At 38.2% G+C, this 19,916-nt stretch overlaps 1 protein-coding gene across 6 annotated transcripts in view; it reads left to right on the top strand.

Moving 5' to 3' along the window:
• The window catches only part of tsnaxip1 (translin-associated factor X interacting protein 1), a 73,761-nt gene that overhangs the window by 1,865 nt on the left and 51,980 nt on the right, over positions 1–19,916 (top strand). For 2 of the 6 annotated variants that reach the window (XM_069901471.1, XM_069901472.1), the window contains exons 1-4: positions 325–455; positions 9,940–10,045; positions 11,238–11,350; positions 19,018–19,144. In XM_069901471.1, coding sequence (XP_069757572.1) covers positions 340–455; positions 9,940–10,045; positions 11,238–11,350; positions 19,018–19,144 — 462 coding nt within the window. In that variant the 5' untranslated portion in view covers positions 325–339. Of the gene's footprint in view, positions 1–324; positions 456–3,779; positions 3,918–9,939; positions 10,046–11,237; positions 11,351–19,017; positions 19,145–19,916 lie in introns of those variants that run through there. The other 4 variants (XM_069901476.1, XM_069901474.1, XM_069901475.1 and 1 more) reach the window with 4 other exon arrangements.

The following is a 19,916-nucleotide window of genomic DNA, read 5'->3' as shown; positions in this document are numbered from 1 at the left end:
AGGATTCTGAAAAAAGGAGGATAGAGAATCAAGAGAAATCGCTGCACCTTTATTTTAAATGTATTTCCCAATAAAAACAAGGTCAGGGAAATAGGATGGGATCGCTGGTAACAGATGAGAGTCCTTTCTTCCTCACTTTTAATCGCAATGTCAACATTGGCACCGGCTTTTCATTTGAGGTCGAAATCACGATGTGATTTAAAATAATAACACAACCCACCACCGCTTCCTCAATTAAATATGCTATTTTAACTGTATTACATATAAAGTTGGTTCTCGCTGCTCTGGACAGGCTTGGTAACGAGAGGTTCTGGGTGGCGGGGGCCTTGATGTGTCACCATGGTAACGGGCTGTACACAGCAGCTGGTCAAAGAGGGCGAGATCAGGGTTCTGTTTGCATTCATCATGTCTGGGCATTTAGTGGGGAGTCTGACAGAGCAAACTCCGGACCAGAGGTAAGTCTTGGGCAGGGAACATGTCCTTTAAGGCAATGCTCTGTCCGCACCAGTGGACCGCCACTTCAAATCCTCGGCCCACTCCCCTATCAAGGATTCTTGCAGATTTCTGCAGGTGTACCGGGGAGGATATTTTGACTGGTGGCATCACTGGGCAGAAAAAAAAAGCTGCAGAGAGTTGTGAACTTGGCCAGCGCCATCATGGGCACTGGTCTTCACTCCACAGAGAGCCCCATTTCCACTGGCATCCCAATTAATGGGCTGTGCAGTGTCCCTTTGTGCCATTTCCACCAGGCCCCCCTTAACTGGGACTCACTGGGACTCACTGAACTCACTCGTCCTCAGGGAGTGGAGTGTTCTACCTTCAACTGGAAACATTACTTTTTGCTGTCCCTTTTCCACTGATCTTATCAGCATCAGCGAACACCAGGGACATGAGTAGGGGTGGAGGCGGTTAATCCCCCGTAAAGTTCCAGTTAATTCCTGGGACAGGGAGCCAGTGGAAAAGGGGCTGAGGACATCTACAAGTGGCGGGGATTTAAAAAGCAACCACTATCCTCAGTGACCCTCACCGCCCAGGCCATGACCTCTTCAGGAAGGAGGTACAGGAGGCTGAAGATGAACACCCAGCATACAAGTCAGCTTTTTCCCCCATCATCAGATTCTTGAATGGACACCACCTCACTTTCTCTTATTTTTGCACTAATTTATTTATTTTTTAAAATTAATTTATAGCAATATTTTCATTGTAATGCTGCCACAAAAAAAGAGTTTTGTCACATGTTCATAACAATAAATACTGATTCAAATTAAGATGCAAAGTAAGAGTTCTTTTATGTGTCTCTGATGAAGTTTAATGGTGGAGGGGAAACAACTCTTTCTGAACCTGGTGATATGAGTCGTGTGGCATTTCTACTTCTTTCCTGGTGGCAGCAGCAAGAATAGAGTATGTCCTGGGTGATGTGGATCCTTGATGATTGCTGCTGCTCTCTAACGGTAATATTTCTCTCTGGTGAGGAATTTTGCCTCTGATGGACTGGATTGTGCCCGCTACATTTTGCAGGGCTTTCAGCTCAGAGGTATTGGTGCCCCCATTCCAGGTCATGATGCAGTCAGTCAGCATGCTACCTATTAAATATCTGCAGATGTTTGCCAAAGTTTCCGATGTCCTACTGAACTTCTGCAAATTCCTGAGAATGTAGAGGTGCTGATGTGCTTTCAACATGATGACATTGGTGTGTTGGATCCAGGAAAGATCCTCTGAGATGGTGACTCCCAGGAATTTAAATTTGCTCCACCTCTCCACCTCTGATCCCCCAATGATCACTGGATTGTACACCTCCAGTTTTTCTTTCCTAAAGTCTATTATCAGCTCCTTGGTTTGGTGACATTGACTGAGAAGTTGTTGTTAGTACACCATTCAGCTAAGTTTTCATCTTCCCTCCTATATGCTGACTCTCACCTCCTTTTCTATACGGCAACTACTGTGGTATCATCAGCAAATTTGTAAGTGGGTTGATGTTGTCAGTATAAAGTGAACAGAGCAGGGAGCCAAGAACACAGCCCTGTGGTACTTCAGTACTGCTGGAGATTGTAGAGGAGATGTTCTTGCCATTCCTCACTGATTGGGGTCCAGAGGTGAGGATATCCAGGATCCAATTCTACTGTGGGGTACTGAGGCCCAGGTCCTGGAGTTTGCTGATCAGTTTTGAGGGATGATGGTGTTGAATGCTGAACTGAAGTTGGTAAAGAGCATCTTTGCTCTCCAGATGATCCTGTGTTTTGTCTATAGCCAGTGAAATGGCATTTGGTGTAGATCTGTTATTGCAGTTGGCAAATTGGAAAGGATCCATGTTGCTGTTCGGACTAAGCTAATATGACTCTTAGAACACTTCATCACTGTGGATGTGAGTGCCACTCGTTGGTAGTCATATAGGCAAGTTACCACACTTTTCTTGGGAACCATTATGATTGAGGTCTGTTTGAAACACGTGGACACCGTGCACTGTTGGAGTGAGATGTTGAAGATATCCATGAAAACTTTGGCCAGTTAGTCACTGCAGGTTTTCTATACTCTTGACCGCATGCTTTCTTTGGAATTACTCTTCTGAACATAGAAGAATCATCTTCTGTGTGATTTTCGTACCGAACTCTTCCATAACCTCTTGGCTCATCCATCAGTTTCCTTTCTGGAGGAAAGAAATTTGTTACATCATTCTTTCCATATGCACATAACCTCCCAATTATGGGATCATTCTAGTAATTCTGCTGTCCCTTTTTTTTAAAAAAAAAAGTCTAAGAATGAGAAATGCTCACAATGCTTCCTCATCCATATTCTGGACAAGATGTAATATTTTGACTTTTTAGTTCTGCTATCCTCCCTCCTTGCAGAAGCTGGCTTCTCTATTGGTTTTGCTTCATGCTCAAATCAGCCTTATAATCTGTGCACCCGTAACTCCAGACACATCTAGTTTATTTAGACTGTTATTTTCAAAAGACTTCTTTACTCCTATCAAAATGTATTACCTTCCACTTAGCTACATGAAAGTTAATTTGGCAGTTGCATGTCCACTGTATCATTTTGGTAATGTTTTTCTATTTTTTAATCCCTGTCCATTTTGATTTCATTTGCAATTAAACCTTTAAGGATCTCCTTAAAGTTATTTCCTCGACCAAACATTTCAGTGCTTCTCCTATCTCCTTATTTAGTTTGGTGTTTCTGTTTTGTTTTGGTTATGATTCTAATAAGTACCTTGAGACATTTTCCTCCTTTTAAACATGCTGTATAATGCAGGGTTATTGTTGTTGATCTATTTGGTCATCTTTTGCTCCTCTGCTGCTCTGCTTTTTTTTAATCCCAAAATTTAAGCAAGCTTGCTAATCCTTGGGTTCCTTCTGAATATCTGATGCAAGCAATCCAAATCCTGAACACACAACTGAATTTTTGCTCAAAGATATATAGAATAAAAGTAAATATCAGGAAAGAATATTTGACTTCAAATCTGCACACATCTACAAAACAGCTGGCATAATTAGATCAGTCTCATTGTGGACCAAGGCAAATTGTAACTGCCCTAAATGTTAATGAGTGCAATATAGGGAGCAATGTTTTTGACAGTTGGTGTCATGAGAGACTTCTATTAATTCTATTCATAAAAATCTATCCTAAATGAGAGATTGAGCAATTGAGTTCAACAGATGAAGAAAAGGGTTGGAAAGAAAAGACTCAGCAGAGACTAACTGATTGGGCAATTGAGGTCAGGTGACCTAAGCATCACTATATAAGTGATGAACTGTGTCATAGGGCAGTCATTGTTGGAGTGGACTGAATTAGAAGCTGAGGTGGTGGTGCTGCTGCTGCAGGAATACACCTCTTGCAGCATGTGTGTTGTCAGGGAAGGCAGCAGTATCCCTGATTACTTCTGTGAGAAGTGCATCTAGCTGTTGGTCTTGACAAACCAAGTTAAGGAATTGGAGTTGGATGAACTCTGGATCATTTGGGAGGCAGAGGGGGTGATAGACAGAAGTTACAGGGATGCTATCACACCTAGGAGGCAGGAGGAGGGTAGATGGGTGAGTCAGGAAAGGGAAGAGGTAGACAGTGCAGGGCACTGCTGTGGCTGTTCACCTCAATAACAAGTATACTATTTTGGATAATGTTGGGGGGTACAACCTACCAGAGACCAGCCTCTGTGATCATGTCTCTGGCAGGGAGTCTAGTCTTGTGTTTGAGAAGGGAAGGGAGGAGAAGAGGCAAGCTGTAATGATAGGGGATTCCACAGTTAGGGAGACAGACAAGAGGTTCTGTGGAAGAAATCAAGTATCCTGGATGGTGTGTTGTCTCCCTGGTGCCAGGGTCTGAGATATCTCCGATCGAGTTCATGGCATTCTTAAGAGGGATGAAGAGCTACCAGATGTCATGGTCCATGTAGGGACCAATGACATGGGTAGTAAGGGTGTAGAGGTCCTGCAAGGAGAGTTCAGGGAGTTGGGTGTTTGGCTGAAGGACCGGACCTCCAAGTTAGTGACCTCAGGATTGCTACCTGTGCCATATGCTCATGAGGTTAGAAATAGGAGGAGGATGCATCTTAACATGTGGCTAAAGACATGTGCAGAAGGGAGGGCTTCAGGTTTCTGGATCATTGGGCTTCCTTCCAGCGAAGGTGGGAGCTGCTCTAATGGGACAATTTAAATCTGAACTGGAAGGTGACTAATATCTTTGCAGAAAGGTGGTGCTCTGGGGTGGGCAGGGCTGGCGCCAAGGTGTGTCCCCCTCCCACCCACCCACCCACAAAATGATCAGATATACAAGTATTTGGATAGCCAGGAACTGATTAGGGATAGACAACATGGCTCTTTTGTGGGTTAGGACATGTTTAATCAATCATGAGGAGGTTACCAGGAAAGTTGATGAAAGAAAAGCTGTGCATGTTGTCTAAAAGGACTTTAGTAAGGCCTTTAATAAGGTCCCACATGGGAAATTAGTCAGGAATGTTCAGATGCTCAGTATTCATGGTGAGGTAGTAAACTGGGTTCGACAATGGCTGGACGGGAGAAGGCAGAGACTGATTGTGATGACTGATTCACCGGCTGGAGGCCTGTGACTAGTCGTGTGCCTCAGGAATCGGTGCTGGGACCATTGTTGTTTGTCATCTATATCAATAATCTGGATGATAATGTAGTAAATTAGATCAGCAAGTTCCCAGATGATACAAAGATTAGAGTGTTGTGGATAGCAAATAAGGTTTTCAAAGTTTGTAGAGGCATCTGGACCAGCTGGGAAACTGGGCTGAAAGATGGCAGGCAGCATTTAATGCATTTAGGTATGAGGTGTTGCATTTTAGAAGGACAAACTAATAAAGGACATGTACAGTAAATAGTAAGGGACTGAGCAGTGCGGTATAGCACAGGGATTTGGGATTACTGGTATGTAATTCCCTGAAAGTGGTGTCACAGGTAGAGTTGCAAAGTGAGTTTTTGGCATATTGGTTTTCATAAATCAAAGTATTGTGTAGATGAGTTGGGGCATTGTGGTAAAGTTACACAAGACCTTAGTGAGGCCAAATTTGGAGTGTTGTGTACAGTTTTGGTCACCTAACTACAGGAAAGATACCAATAAGAGAGAAAGACTGCAGAAAAGATTTATTAGGGTTTTGGCCAAACTTCAGGAAGTGGGTTACAGGGAAAAGTTAAGACTTTATTCCCTGGAATATAAAAGAATGAGGGGAGATTTGATAGAGATAATTCAAAATTATGGGGATAGACAGAGTAATTGTAGATGGGCTTTTTCCACTGAGGTGAGATACAAACCAGAAGGCATGAGTTAAGGGTGAAAAGAGAAGAATTTAGGTGGAACTTAAGGGGGAATTCTTTCACACAGAGTGGTGGAAACATGGAACGAGCTGCCAGCTGAAGTGGTGAAGGTGGGCTTAATTTTAACATTTAAGAATTTGGTCAGGCACATGGATTGGAGAGGTATGGAGGGATATAGATTGGGTTGCAGGACAGAGGGTCTAGGCAGAAAAATGGTTTGCCACAGACCAAAGGGCCTTATTTATGTACTGTAATGTTCTATGAGGACCAGTATAATAGAGGGTTTTTTATAAACTTCACCATTTGGGATCACATTTAAGAAGACAAAACTCATTAGTTTTGTGCCTTTATTGAATGATGTTCATTCAAAGCAATGGCAAATCTTTCCCAATGGGACATGTCAAATGAGTGTTTAAAACTCAAAATGCTTTCTTCCTTTTCATGCTATAAATGAAAAATTCTCTATGTATTTTTGCTACTTATTATTCACTCCTGATTAATTGTTTCCTCTTTAGTAATATGAGAAACATAATTTAATTAGTAAACCAATCCTGAGGTAACATGACAAATGGAAACATTTGTCCTGAGATGACAATGTAATGTAAAATGTTCATGCATTACATTATTCTAGATGTCCTGGAAGAATAAAAACTAAATTGAAACACAGGTTTAATAAGTCATTAACCTATTTTGTTTAAGGAATTAAAACATCAGCATTTGTTGCCTAAATCTAATTGCCTTTGCAACTCTGGCAATCTTTTTTAAATTTTTTTTATTTTTCACACTATGAATCATATTGACCAAAATACACACAAACATTTCTCTCTTGAATAGACACAGTGTCATTTTCTCCCCTTTTCCCCCCTCCCTCCTTCCCACCCCCCTCCCTACCCACTAAACGTTCAACATATACAATACAATAAACAATGTCAATACGCAATGAAAATGAACAAGAAAATTGTGTCATCTACATTTATACATTGGGTCAGTTCATTTCGTCTTCTTCTCATTCTAACATTTTAGGGGGTGGAGGTCCGTGGTAGGCCCTCTCTGTTGTGTTCCATGTACGGTTCCCAAATTTGTTTGAATATTGTGACTTAATTTTTTAAAATTATATGTTATTTTGTCCAATGGAATTCATTTATTCATTTCCATGTTCCATTCCTGTACTCTCAGGCTCTCTTCTGATTTCCAAGTTGACATACATTTTTTTGATACAGCTAAGGTTATCATAATAAATCTTTTTTGCGCTTCATCCAGTTTGAGGTCTAATTCCTTATTTCTTATATTACTTAGAAGAAAGATCTCTGGATTTTTTGGTCTGTTGTTTTTTGTGATTTTACTTAATATCTGATTTAGATCTTCCCAAAACTTTTTCACTTTCTCACATGCCCAAATTGCATGTACTTTTGTTCCCGTTTCCTTCTTACAGCAAAAAGATCTATCTGATACTGTTGGGTCCCATTTATTTAACTTTTGGGGCGTAATATATAGCCTGTGTAACCAATTAAATTGTATCTTGCGTAACCTCATGTTTATTGTATTTCTCATAGTTCCGGAGCATAGCTTTTCCCATTTTTCATTTTTTTATCTTTATGTTTAGATCTTGTTCCCACTTTTGTTTGGGTTTACAGCTTATTTCATCATTCTCTTTCTCTTGCAGTTTGATGTACATGTTTATTATAAATCTTTTAATTATAATTGTATCTGTAATCACATATTCAAAGCTGCTTTCTTCTGGTAACCTCAGACATTTTCCCAATTTGTCCTTAAAGTAGGTTTTAAGTTGGTGGTATGCAAACATAGCTTTTCCCATTTTTCATTTTTTATCTTTATGTTTAGATCTTGTTCCCACTTTTGTTTGGGTTTACAGCTTATTTCATCATTCTCTTTCTCTTGCAGTTTGATGTACATGTTTATTATAAATCTTTTAATTATAATTGTATCTGTAATCACATATTCAAAGCTGCTTTCTTCTGGTAACCTCAGACATTTTCCCAATTTGTCCTTAAAGTAGGTTTTAAGTTGGTGGTATGCAAACATAGCTTTTCCCATTTTTCATTTTTTATCTTTATGTTTAGATCTTGTTCCCACCGAGAGTGATACCATATTTGTACTTCATTTGTTCAAAAGATAATAAATTATTTCCGAAAAAATAATTTTCTATTCTTTTGATCCCTTTTCTCTCCCATTCTCTAAAGGAAAGGTTATCTATTGTGAAAGGGATTAGTTGATTTTGCATCAATAATCAGAAAATAAAATAAAAGGGATAAAAATAAAAGGGAAGGAATATAAAATCAGTCTATTTTCAGATGACATCATAGTGTACTTAACAGAACCAGAATTATCAATAAAAGAATTACATAAGAAATTGAAGGAACATGGAGAAATATTGGGGTACAAGATCAACTCAAATAAAAGTGAAGTGATGCCAATGAATAATGTGGATTTCACAAAGTTTAAGAAAGAATCACCATTTAAATGGCAAACGCAAGCAATCCGATACCTAGGTATTGGACTAGATAATAATCTAGGCCATCTATACAATTTAAATTATCAGCCATTAATGAAGAAATTACAAAATGACTTAGAACATTGGAAAGATTTGCCACTAACACTGTTAGGAAGGGTAAATTGCATTAAAATGAATATCTTCCCAAGGATACAATACCTATTTCAATCGTTACCAATTCCCTTAACCGAGAAATTCTTCAATGAGCTAAAGAAAATAATAAGGAATTTCTTATGGAAAGGGGGGAAACCGAGGATAGCGCTAGATAAATTAACAGTATTGTACAAACAAGGGAGCTTACAGCTACCAAACTTTAAGAATTCTTATAGAGCAGCACAATAAAGATATCTATCAGATTTTTATCAGACAAGGGAAAAAACAGAATGGACCAGGTTAGAGCTAGATAAAATAGGGGAGAAGGTACCAGAACATATACTTTATAAGTGGGATGAAAAACTGGTGCAACATAGAAGTTCAGCAGTTCTGAACCATCTGCTCAACATTTGGAAGAAGATTCACATAGAGAGGAACTCTGGCAAACTTGAAGCCTATAATCCACGTGATGAAAACTCTTCAGATTGTTGTTAAATGGAAAATTCCAAGAATTTACCCTAGCAGCAATAAAGGAATGCTCATCTCATTCCAAGTGAGGATGAAGTTGGACTAGGAAAGAAACTCCTTTGTTCCTTCAGTTGACCAAGGTCGAAATCAGGATGTAGTGTCAAAGAGGTCTTGGTGAATCACTGCAATGTATCTTGCAAATGCATATTTCAGCTATGCTCGATGGTGGAAGGAGTGAAGCAGCGAGCAGAATGTATTTTGTCCTGGTTGAGTATTGTTGGATCTCCAAGTATGGGAAAGTGGACAATAGTCTTTCTGTTATATCCTATTCTGCCTTTTCTGATTTGTTTTTTCCCCTTGAAAAAGCACTCCGGCTCGAAACGTCAGCAATATATTTTTGTCAAAAAGTTCCTAGATGCTGAATAAACCAGCTGAGTTTCTCCAGCATTTGTGTTTTTATTACAATTGTGTTTTTCTCAATAATCTATCACATTTTGATTTACACATTTGTGGAACAGTGGCCATTCACTGTAAAATATTTGGTCTTTGATCTACATTATTTTTGTTTGTGGTCTGGCTAATTTTCTGGTTATCAATGATGTTGATATTGAGGGTGTTTGATGGCAATGCCTTTGAATGTTGAGGGAGAGAGTGTTCAGATCTTGTTAGAGATGGTCAATGGCTCATATCTGAGCAGGACAAATGTTGAACAAAAGTGTCACAATTTTGTTCTATGTGGTCATGGTCCTGAGCAATATTTCATGATGGCCATTGTCAAAGTGATGCTTGTTCTTGCCCAATATCCACATGCTCAACATTTTTAAAGCTGTTGCTGGACAATGACTGAGAGACAGGACATCTGGCCTCTTTCTAATGAGACACTAATGTCTTCACATCACAACTAAATAAAAGCATGGACTGTAATGGTTATATTAGATGCTCATCCTTGAAAAAAATAGTTATCTGTGAGGAAAAACATATTAGATTTGCCTTCAGTTGTAAAAGGATTATTTTCTACATTAAGAGACCAAATAGACCAAAATGCTCATGATGAAAAATTCTAATTTACCATTATCATTATTTTTGGTTTAACTTTAGAAGATCATCAAGCAAATCCAACATGGACACATCTGCGCACACCTGGCTGAATTATCAGATACAAGGCAGTGATGTAAAACGCCATCTTTCGCAGAAGCAATTATTGGTAAATCACTTTCAACACTTGTAGCCCTGAAAAAGTATCTCCAATAAACTAAGAAGCAATCCAATGATGGACATAAGTCATCACAGAGTGATGGATGAAACTCTTTTGCTGAGCTCAATCATACTATGACAGGAAATAGATATTTTTTTCAATGTATTTTCTATCTGTCAGCTTCAGTCACGTTAAATCTTTTTCTTGACTTTCTTCCTGAGTATGTTTCTATTCCTAAATCATTTTGTATCATTGCTTTGCATTTTGGGGCTGTGTAAATTTCAGTAATAAATGCATTCATTCCCTCTGAACATTACATTGAGCAATATGAGAGCCAGATGCATGTATCCTGGCTACATGAAAAGTGTAACCTTGATAGACCATAAAACTTTACATCACAGCCCTTGAGGTTGTATCCTACAAAAAAAAACTAAACCTTTCCCATCTCATAACCCTCTATTTTTTTCATTCAACCATGTGTTTCTAAGAGTCTCTTAAATGCCCCTATTGTTTCAGCCTCCACCACCATCCCTGGCAAGGCATTCCAGGCATCCAGAACTCTCTGTGTAAAAACGTTGTCCCTGATGTCTCCCCTAAACTTTCCTCCCCTCACTTTGAACAAATGTTTGCTGCTCCTACCCTGGGGAAAGGGTGCTGGATGTCCACCTTATCTAGGCCTCTCAGAATCTTGTAGACCTATTGTCACATCCCATCATCCTTCACGCCAAAGTGAAAAATCTCAGCTATGCTAACCTTGCTTCATAAGACATATTTTCTAATCCAGGCAATATCCTGGTAAATTTCCTCTGCACATTCTCCTTTCACATCCTTCCTATAATGAGGTGATCAGAACTGAACACAATTCGCTTTGTGTGGTCTCACCAAAAATTTGTAGGGATGCAATATGGCCTCTCAACTATTGAACTCCATTCCCCTATTAATGAAGTCCAGCATCCCATCGGCATTCTTAACTATCCTATCGATCTGCATAGCAACCTTGAGAGATGTATGGATTTGGAACCCAAAGTCCCTCCACACTGTTAAGTAGCTGACCATTAATATATAAAAAAAGCAATTTGATATTCACATAGAAAATTTGTGTTATTTCCTTTATGGTTCTTGAATACACAAATGTTTTCTTCTTTGATTGTCTTTTTTCTATTACCCTAACATACTGACCATGGATTTCATTAACATGTAGCCAAGTCTGGAAGTGAATGGGGGATACCTATGCAGCTGGCCTGGGCATGTCAGTGGAGAGATTGTTCAACATAAACAAAAGCTTCAACTATCAAGAGTTGACAAACACCTTGGGTAAGATAAATACAGGTAAACCCTGCTTAACGAATACTCACTTTATGTAAATTTGCTTATACAATGAAACCTGTGTTCACTTTTATGAAAAAAAATATAATGGGTTTTCACTTTTATGAAAATTGCCTCCAATAGTCAATGGGTCTTCGCTTTACAAATTTTCAGTTTATGAACAGTTTCTCAGGAATGCTCCACCTTTGCCAGTCTTTGCCTATTAGCATTGGTTACCTTGTGTGGTTCACTGTGATTATGGGATCTTGTGACTCAGGCTTTCATTCTATTCCTTGAACATTTAAGAGACTACAAGCTACAAATTCCATTCCTTGCATCTGTCTCAAGACTTCAAAGCTTGTCTGAATAAGTAGACAATTAAACTGAGAGTCGTGTCCACAATAGAAGAGTTTGAAGTTGTGTCGATCTGCATCTATTAAAGTTCTCCAATAATATACCTTAAAATCCTGTTGTCTCATTCTGTAATTGCTTATAGCATTAATTCTATCCAAAGTAAATTCAGCAGATTTACACTTTGTGATTTGCTATTAATATAAATTCATTTATTGCTGAAGTGATGTTGCATTCAAGAATATACTCTTGCCCATTGCCTTACCTTTCACTGACAACAGGCATAAGTGTTGGTAAAAATTTTAGGAAGAAGATAAATCACAAGATAAAGTTTATGGCTGAATATGCCTGCAAATGCTTTATCCTAGAATTTAGCTCTTGTAGAATAACGCACTCAATCATTGAGAAGTGGGAGGAGTCTCGTGATGGAGTAGTGGCCAGTAGGGGAATACCAGCCCTCTCCAGAAAAGAAAAAATAAAGTGAAGAAAATGCAAAGTTCAAGAAATTCAAACATAACAAATAAAAGATAAAGTTGTAGAGAAAAGAAAGAAAACGGCACCTAAGAAGGAAAAAATAAAAACAATGGGAAAAAAAGAAAAGATGCCAGAAAAGAAAGGAGAATGACTTACCTGCATGAAGAAACAGGGAGCCGTCGTGGAGAAGAGAGCCCATTCTCCAAGGTTGGTGGCGACCCCACAGAGTCGCGACCCCTCGACCGCTGGACTGCAAAAATGGCTCTCTGAGCCAAACAAAAGTGTGCAGTGCGCCTAATAAGGAGAAGGAGAACACCGACGGGAGGGGGGCTCAGCCGAGGAGTGGGCAAACACAACGCGACCAGCTGAGGGACACCCGACACCAGGGCTCTCAGCTGAAAGAAGAGGAAAGTGACAGGAAAGGGAGTGAAAGGAAAGAAGAGCAGCAGCAGGAGGCCCAACAGATGAGTAGCCCAGAAGAAGAGGACCAACAGCAAGAAGCCAAGCAAGAAGCCCAACAAAGTGAGACAAGCAACTCATCAGGAAAGCCAAAGAGACACAGATACAAGGAAGAGAAGAAGAAGACACAAACACAGGTACAGACAAAGAAGAAGAGGAAGAAGAAGACCAAGATCTGCACACAGAAAGAGAAGGTAAAACTGATGGATAGAATATAGATAAAGTTTTTTTTCAAGAACAAATGAGAGCAATAAAAGAATGGTTGACATTAGAATTTAGTGAAATGAAAAGAAAAATGAAAAGTGCAGAAGAAAAAGTGAATAGAATAGAGCTGGTCATGACAGAAATAGGGAAAAGATTAGAAAATGTGGAAGAACGAGAAATGACTGTAGAAATGGAAGTGAATGACTTAAGAAGAAAATTGGAAGAAAGTGATAAAAAAAGTTAAAGAGTCACAAGAGTTGTTAGCTCAGAAAATTGATATGTTGGAAAATTATAGCAGGCGAAACAACATAAAAATAGTGGCCCTAAAGGAAGATGAAGAAGACCCAGATATGAAGGAACTTATAAAAGAATGGATACCAAAGGTCCTGGGAATGACAGAAATACAGGAAGGAATGGAAATAAAAAGGGCACACAGAACACTAGCTCTAAAACCACAGTCACAACAAAAACCAAGATCAGTTTTAGTAAAATTTTTGAGATATACAACAAGCGAAAATATACTGGAGCAGGCAAGGAATAAAATTAGAGAAGACAATAAACCATTGGAATATAAGGGTCAAAAATTTTTTTTTTACCCAGACATAAGTTTTGAACTCTTAAAGAAGAAGGAAGGTGTTTAATAGAGCAAAATCGATCCTATGGAAAAAAGGTTATAAATTTATGTTAAGACATCCAGCTGTGCTTAAAATATTTATCGCTGAGGAACAAAACAGACTATTCTTGGACCCGGAAGAAGCACGAGAATTTGCAGAACACCTGCAGGACAGAAGGAGAGATTAAGAGTTGTAACAAGAATGAAGAACAGCGAAAAAATATATGTAAAGATGTAAAAATAATGTATATGTAAGAACTAATGTAGGGAAAAAGGAAGTAAGGGGGAAAAAAAGAGGGTGAACTTTGTTATATGTGTAAAAAAAAAAAAAAAAAAAAAAAAAAAAAAATTAAAAAAAGTCTTTTCTGGGGGTGTTGGGGGGGAGAGAATAACCATTACTCCGAAATCAGTTGACGCATGTGAGCGGGTTCGCAATCCAAATGGAGAGTGGAGTTGCGGTTGCCTGGCAAGGGATAAGGGGCAACTTCGAGAGGGGGTGTGGCATTTGGGCTAAGGGAATATTGGATGTGGGAGTTGTTGAAGTATTTTATGTTTTAAATGTGTTGTCATACATTGAGTTTAAAAAGGGAAAACTGAGAGATGAAAATGGGAAAAGAGGGGTGGTGGTGGTGAGGAAGCGGAAATGAGGTGTAAACAGGATATGAGATGGTCATGTTAAATTGTGACTATAAATATTAATGGAATATCTTTCTCTTTCTTTGGCTTGGCTTCGCGGACGAAGATTTATGGAGGGGGTAAAAAAGTCCACGTCAGCTGCAGGCTCGTTTGTGGCTGACCAGTCCGATGCGGGACAGGCAGACACGATTGCAGCGGTTGCAAGGGAAAATTGGTTGGTTGGGGTTGGGTGTTGGGTTTTTCCTCCTTTGCCTTTTGTCAGTGAGGTGGGCTCTGCGGTCTTCTTCAAAGGAGGCTGCTGCCCGCCAAACTGTGAGGCGCCAAGATGCACGGTTTGAGGCGTTATCAGCCCACTGGCGGTGGTCAATGTGGCAGGCACCAAGAGATTTCTTTAGGCAGTCCTTGTACCTTTTCTTTGGTGCACCTCTGTCACGGTGGCCAGTGGAGAGCTCGCCATATAATACGATCTTGGGAAGGCGATGGTCCTCCATTCTGGAGACGTGACCCATCCAGCGCAGCTGGATCTTCAGCAGCGTGGACTCGATGCTGTCGACCTCTGCCATCTCGAGTACCTCGACGTTAGGGGTGTGAGCGCTCCAATGGATGTTGAGGATGGAGCGGAGACAACGCTGGTGGAAGCGTTCTAGGAGCCGTAGGTGGTGCCGGTAGAGGACCCATGATTCGGAGCCGAACAGGAGTGTGGGTATGACAACGGCTCTGTATACGCTTATCTTTGTGAGGTATTTCAGTTGGTTGTTTTTCCAGACTGGAATATATAATAATGGAATATATAACCAAATTAAATAGGAGACTATTAAATTTACTGAAAAAAAACAGACATAGCATTTGTGCAGGAAACACATCTAACTGAAGTGGAACATAATAAATTAAAGAGAGACTGGGTAGGACACATAGCAGCAGCATCATATCATTCAAAAGCTAGAGGTGTAGCTATATTAAATAATAAAAATGTACCAATCAAAAAAGAGGAGGAAATAATAGATCCAGCAGGGCCGTATGTAATAATAAAGTGTCAGATATATTCAAAATTTTGGAATTTGCTCAATGAAGAGGATCAAAAATTTATGGAAGATATTTTTTTGAAGATTGTAGTTACGCAAGGGAATATATTGATAGGAGGGGATTTTAACCTTAATTTGAATCCAATGTTGGATAAAACTGGACAAAAGACTAGCAAAAAGAATAAAGTAGCCAATTTTATGGTTAAATCAATGCAGGAAATGAAACTTATGGATATATGGAGGAGGCAGCACCCAAGAGAGAAGGAATACTCATATTATTCAAGTAGGCATAAAACATACTCAAGGATTGATACGTTTTTGTTGTCGGCCCATATTCAAGGGAGAGTTAGGAAAACGGAATATAAAGCTAGATTGCTATCTGAACATTCACCCCTGTTACTAGCAATAGAACTGGAGGACATCCCACCAAGAACATATAGCTTGCGGTTAAACGCCATGCTACTTAAAAGGCAGGAATTCAGAGAGTTATTGAACGCCAAATTAAAATGTACTTTGAAATAAATACAGAATCAGTGAAAGACAAATTTATATTATGGGATGAAATGAAAGCTTTCATTAGAGGGCAGATAAAAAGTTATGTAACTAAGATGAAAAAGGTCTACAATCGGGAAATAGAACAGTTGGAAAGGGAGATAGTAAGTACAGAAAAGGAACTAGCAACAAGGGACGATATAACAAAAAGAAGAGAATTGGCGGACAAAAAAATAAAATATGAAACATTACAAATGTATAAGGTCGAGAAGAACATAATGAAAATAAAGCAGAGGTATTATGAACTAGGAGAAAAAAAACACACAAAATATTAGCCTGGCAACTTAAAAGAGAACAAGCTAAAAGAACTGTATTGGCATCAAGGAAAAAGGACAAACAAATTACATATAATCCAAGTGAGATTAATGAGAACTTTAGGAATTTTATGAACAATTATACCAAATTGAGAACAAGGGGAAAGATGATAAAATAGAAGAGTTTTTAGCTAAAATTGAACTGCCGAAATTGCAAGAGGAGCAAAACAAACTGATAAAACCATTTGAAATAGAGGAAGTACAGGATATATTAAAAAAAGCTGCTGAACAATAAAACGCCTGGAGAGAATGTATTCCCAATAGAATTCTATAAAACATTTAAAGAATTATTAATTCCTCCTCTCCTGGAAGTAATGAACCAGATAGAAGAAACACAAAACTTGCCACATTCATGTAAGACAGCAATAATTACAGTAATACTAAAGACGGGGAAGAATCCACTAACACCAGCATCATACAGACCAATATCTTTACTTAATTCAGATTATAAGATAATAGCAAAATTATTAGCAAACCAATTGGCTGACTGTGTACCAAAAATACTAAAACAAGATCAAACTAGATTTATTAAGAAAAGACAAACAGTGTATAATGTCTGTAAATTTATTAATTTAATTCATGCAGTTCAAGGAAATAAGATGCCAACAGTGGCTGTTGCTTTAGATGCAGAAAAAGCCTTTGACAGGATAGAGTGGAATTATTCATTCAAAGTATTGCAGAGGTTCAATCTACCAGAAAAATATATTAATTGGATAAAGCATTATATAATGCTTTATATAGGTAACAGTAAATGGATATGTATCAAACCAATTTAAATTAAGTAGGTCAACTAGGCAGGGATGTCCATTTTTAGCAATAGAACCACTGGCAGAACTGATAAGAACAGAAAATAAAATAAAAGGGATAAAAATAAAGGAGTATAAAATCAATTTATTTGCAGATGACATCGTAGTATACTTAACAGAACCAGAATAATCAATAAAAGAACTACATAAGAAATTGAAGGAGAATTGGGAAATATCGGGGTACAAGATCAAAACAAAAAAAAAATGAAATGATGCCAATGAGTAATGCGGATTATACAGAATTTAAAAAAAAAAATCACCATTTAAATGGCAAACACAAGCAATCCGATACCTGGGTATTAGGTTAGATAATAATTTAAGCCACTTGTACAAATTAAATTATCAACCACTAATAAAGAAATTGCAGGAAGACTTTGAACATTGGAAAGAATTACCGCTAACGTTGATAGGGAGAGTAAATTGCATTAAAATGAATGTCTTCCCATGGATACAATACGTGTTTCAATCATTACCAATTCCATTAACAGAGAAATTCATTAATGAACTAAAGAGAATAATAAAGAAATTTTTATGGAAGGTGGGGGGGGGGGGTGAAACCGAGGATAGCATTAGATAAATTAACAGAGAGGTACAACCAAGGTGGTTTGAAGTTACCAAACTTTAAAAATTATTATAGAGCAGCACAATTAAGATATTTATCAGATTTTTATCAGACAAGGGAAAAACCAGATTGGACTAAGATAGAGCTAGATAAAATAGGGGAGAAGGTACTGGAACATATACTTTATAAGTGGGATGAAAAGCTGGTACGATATAAAAGCTCACCAGTATTGCATCATTTACTCAATATATGGAAGAAGATTCATTGAGAAAGGAAAAAAACAAATTACCAAATACCAAAATTATTATTGACGCAAAATCAGCTAATCCCTTTTACAATAGATAACCTTTCCTTTAGAGAATGGGAGAGAAAAGGAATTAAAAGAATAGAAGATTGTTTTTTGGGAAATAATTTATTAAAATTTGAACAATTGAAGTACAAATATGGAATAACTCATGGTACAATGTTTGCATACCATCAACTGAAAGCCGATTTTAAAGGATAAATTGGGAAACAGACTGAGATTACCAGAAGGAAGCAGCTTTGAATATGTGATTACAGACACAATGATAATTAAAAGATTTATGACGAACATGTACATCAAGCTGCAAGATAAGGAAAAGGATGAAATAAGCTATAAACCCAAACAAAAGTGGGAAACAGATTTAAACATAAAGATAAAAATGCAACATGGGAAAAGTTATGTTCTGGAACTATGAAGAATATAATAAACACAAGGTTATGCATGATACAGTTTAATTGGTTACACAGGTTATATATCTCGTCCCAAAAGTTAAAAAAAAATGGGATCCAACATTATCAGATAGATGTTTTCGCTGTAAGAAGGAAATGGGAACAACAGTACATGCAATTTGGGCATGTGAGAAAGCGAGAAAGTTTTGGGAAGATCTAAATCAGATATTAAATAAAATCACAAAAAACAACAGACCAAAAAATCCAGAGATCTTTCTTCTAAGTAATATAAGAAGTAAGGAATTAGGTCTCAAACCGGATGAAACGCAAAAAAAAGATTTATTATGATAGCCTTAGCAGTAGCAAAAAAATGTATAATGTCAACTTAGAAATCAGAAGAGAGCCTGAGAATACAGCAATGGTACATGGAAATGAATAAATGTATTCCATTGGAAAAAGTAACATATAATTTAAAAAATAATGTCACATTATTTGAACAAATTTGGGAACCATACATGGAACATAACAGAGAGGGCCTACCGCAGACCTCCACCCCCTAAAATGATAAGACAAAACGACTTGATCCAGTGTGTAAAAGTAGATGACACATTTTTCTTGTTTATTTTTCATTGTGTGATGACATTGTTTAATGGGTTTATTGTATTGTATTGTTGAATGTTTATTGGTTTTGGAGGGAGGTGGGAAGGGGGGAGGGAAGGTAGGGGTGAAAAAGGGGGAGAAAATGCCACTGTGTATATTTAAAAGGGAAATGTTTGTATGTATTTTGGTTGATATGGTTCACAGTGTGAAAAATAAAAAAAATTATTGAGAAGTGCAATGCAGAAAAATAGAATATTTCCCATTTACAGTAATGTATAAATAATGTAATGAGCAAATTTTCTGTAGTCATCCCTAAAGGTTCACTTTGGGAAGCAGATGGATTACAGCAATAACTTTTTTTTAAATGAGATTCCCGATTTAATACTACAGATTTGATGCTGCATATGCAAACAGTACTCCAAAACCTCGATTCTTGGAAAAGCTGGAAGACCACCTGAGGAAAGAGCTTCAGGTCTTGGATCCAAATGTGCCCAATGCTCAGGAAGTAATTCTACAAGTGGGTACAAAATTATGTCTCAAATATGGGTGACATTTTTGTAATGCATAACGCCGCAAGTTTAAGACTGAATTCTGAATCAATTAATCAGGCAGATTTGGGTTTGTAAAGAAATCAGTGTGTAATAAGCACTCCAACAGTTTTGAAAACCATTACATTCTGTGGATTGAAACACACAAGTCTGCAGACGCAGAGATTAAAGTAAGAACACAATGCTGGAGAAACTCAGCAGGTCAAACAGTGGACTTTATAGAGTAAAGATAACGATACATAACAAATGTTTTAGGCTTGATACCTTCATCGAGATATGAGCAAAACGTAGGCAGTCACCTGAACAAAATGGTGTGGGCGAAGGGCAGGAAAGGAGCATAGGCCCACAGGTAAAAGGTGGATAATGGAGGGACGGCACAAAAGAAAACAGGGAGAGTGGGGATTGTTCTGTGAATGGAGATGGAAGAGTTGTAGGAAAGGAGACAGGTAAAGGAAAGGGAAGGAGAATGGATAGTGGTCTAGCAGACACTAGAGAAGTCCATGTTCAAGCCATCCAGTTGAAGAGTGGACAGATGGAATATATGGTGTTGCTCCTCCAATTTGCAGGTTGTCCTGGTTTGGCAGTGCATGGAGCCATGGACACGCATGGCAGCTTCTTTTTTCTCTTGGAAATATAAAGATCCAGAGTGGGCAGCTAGCCAGAATGAGGTGTCCAAGAGGAGAAGGTCACTCTTCATTCCCTCTCCTTCCCTCTCTGCCTTCTGTAAGGACATCTACCTCT

This window comes from Narcine bancroftii, chromosome 10 (assembly GCF_036971445.1).
Source record: "Narcine bancroftii isolate sNarBan1 chromosome 10, sNarBan1.hap1, whole genome shotgun sequence".
Classification (NCBI taxonomy): domain Eukaryota; kingdom Metazoa; phylum Chordata; class Chondrichthyes; order Torpediniformes; family Narcinidae; genus Narcine; species Narcine bancroftii.
The sequence above is the reverse complement of the archived record's forward strand: the minus strand, read 5'-3'. Positions and strand labels throughout refer to the sequence as shown.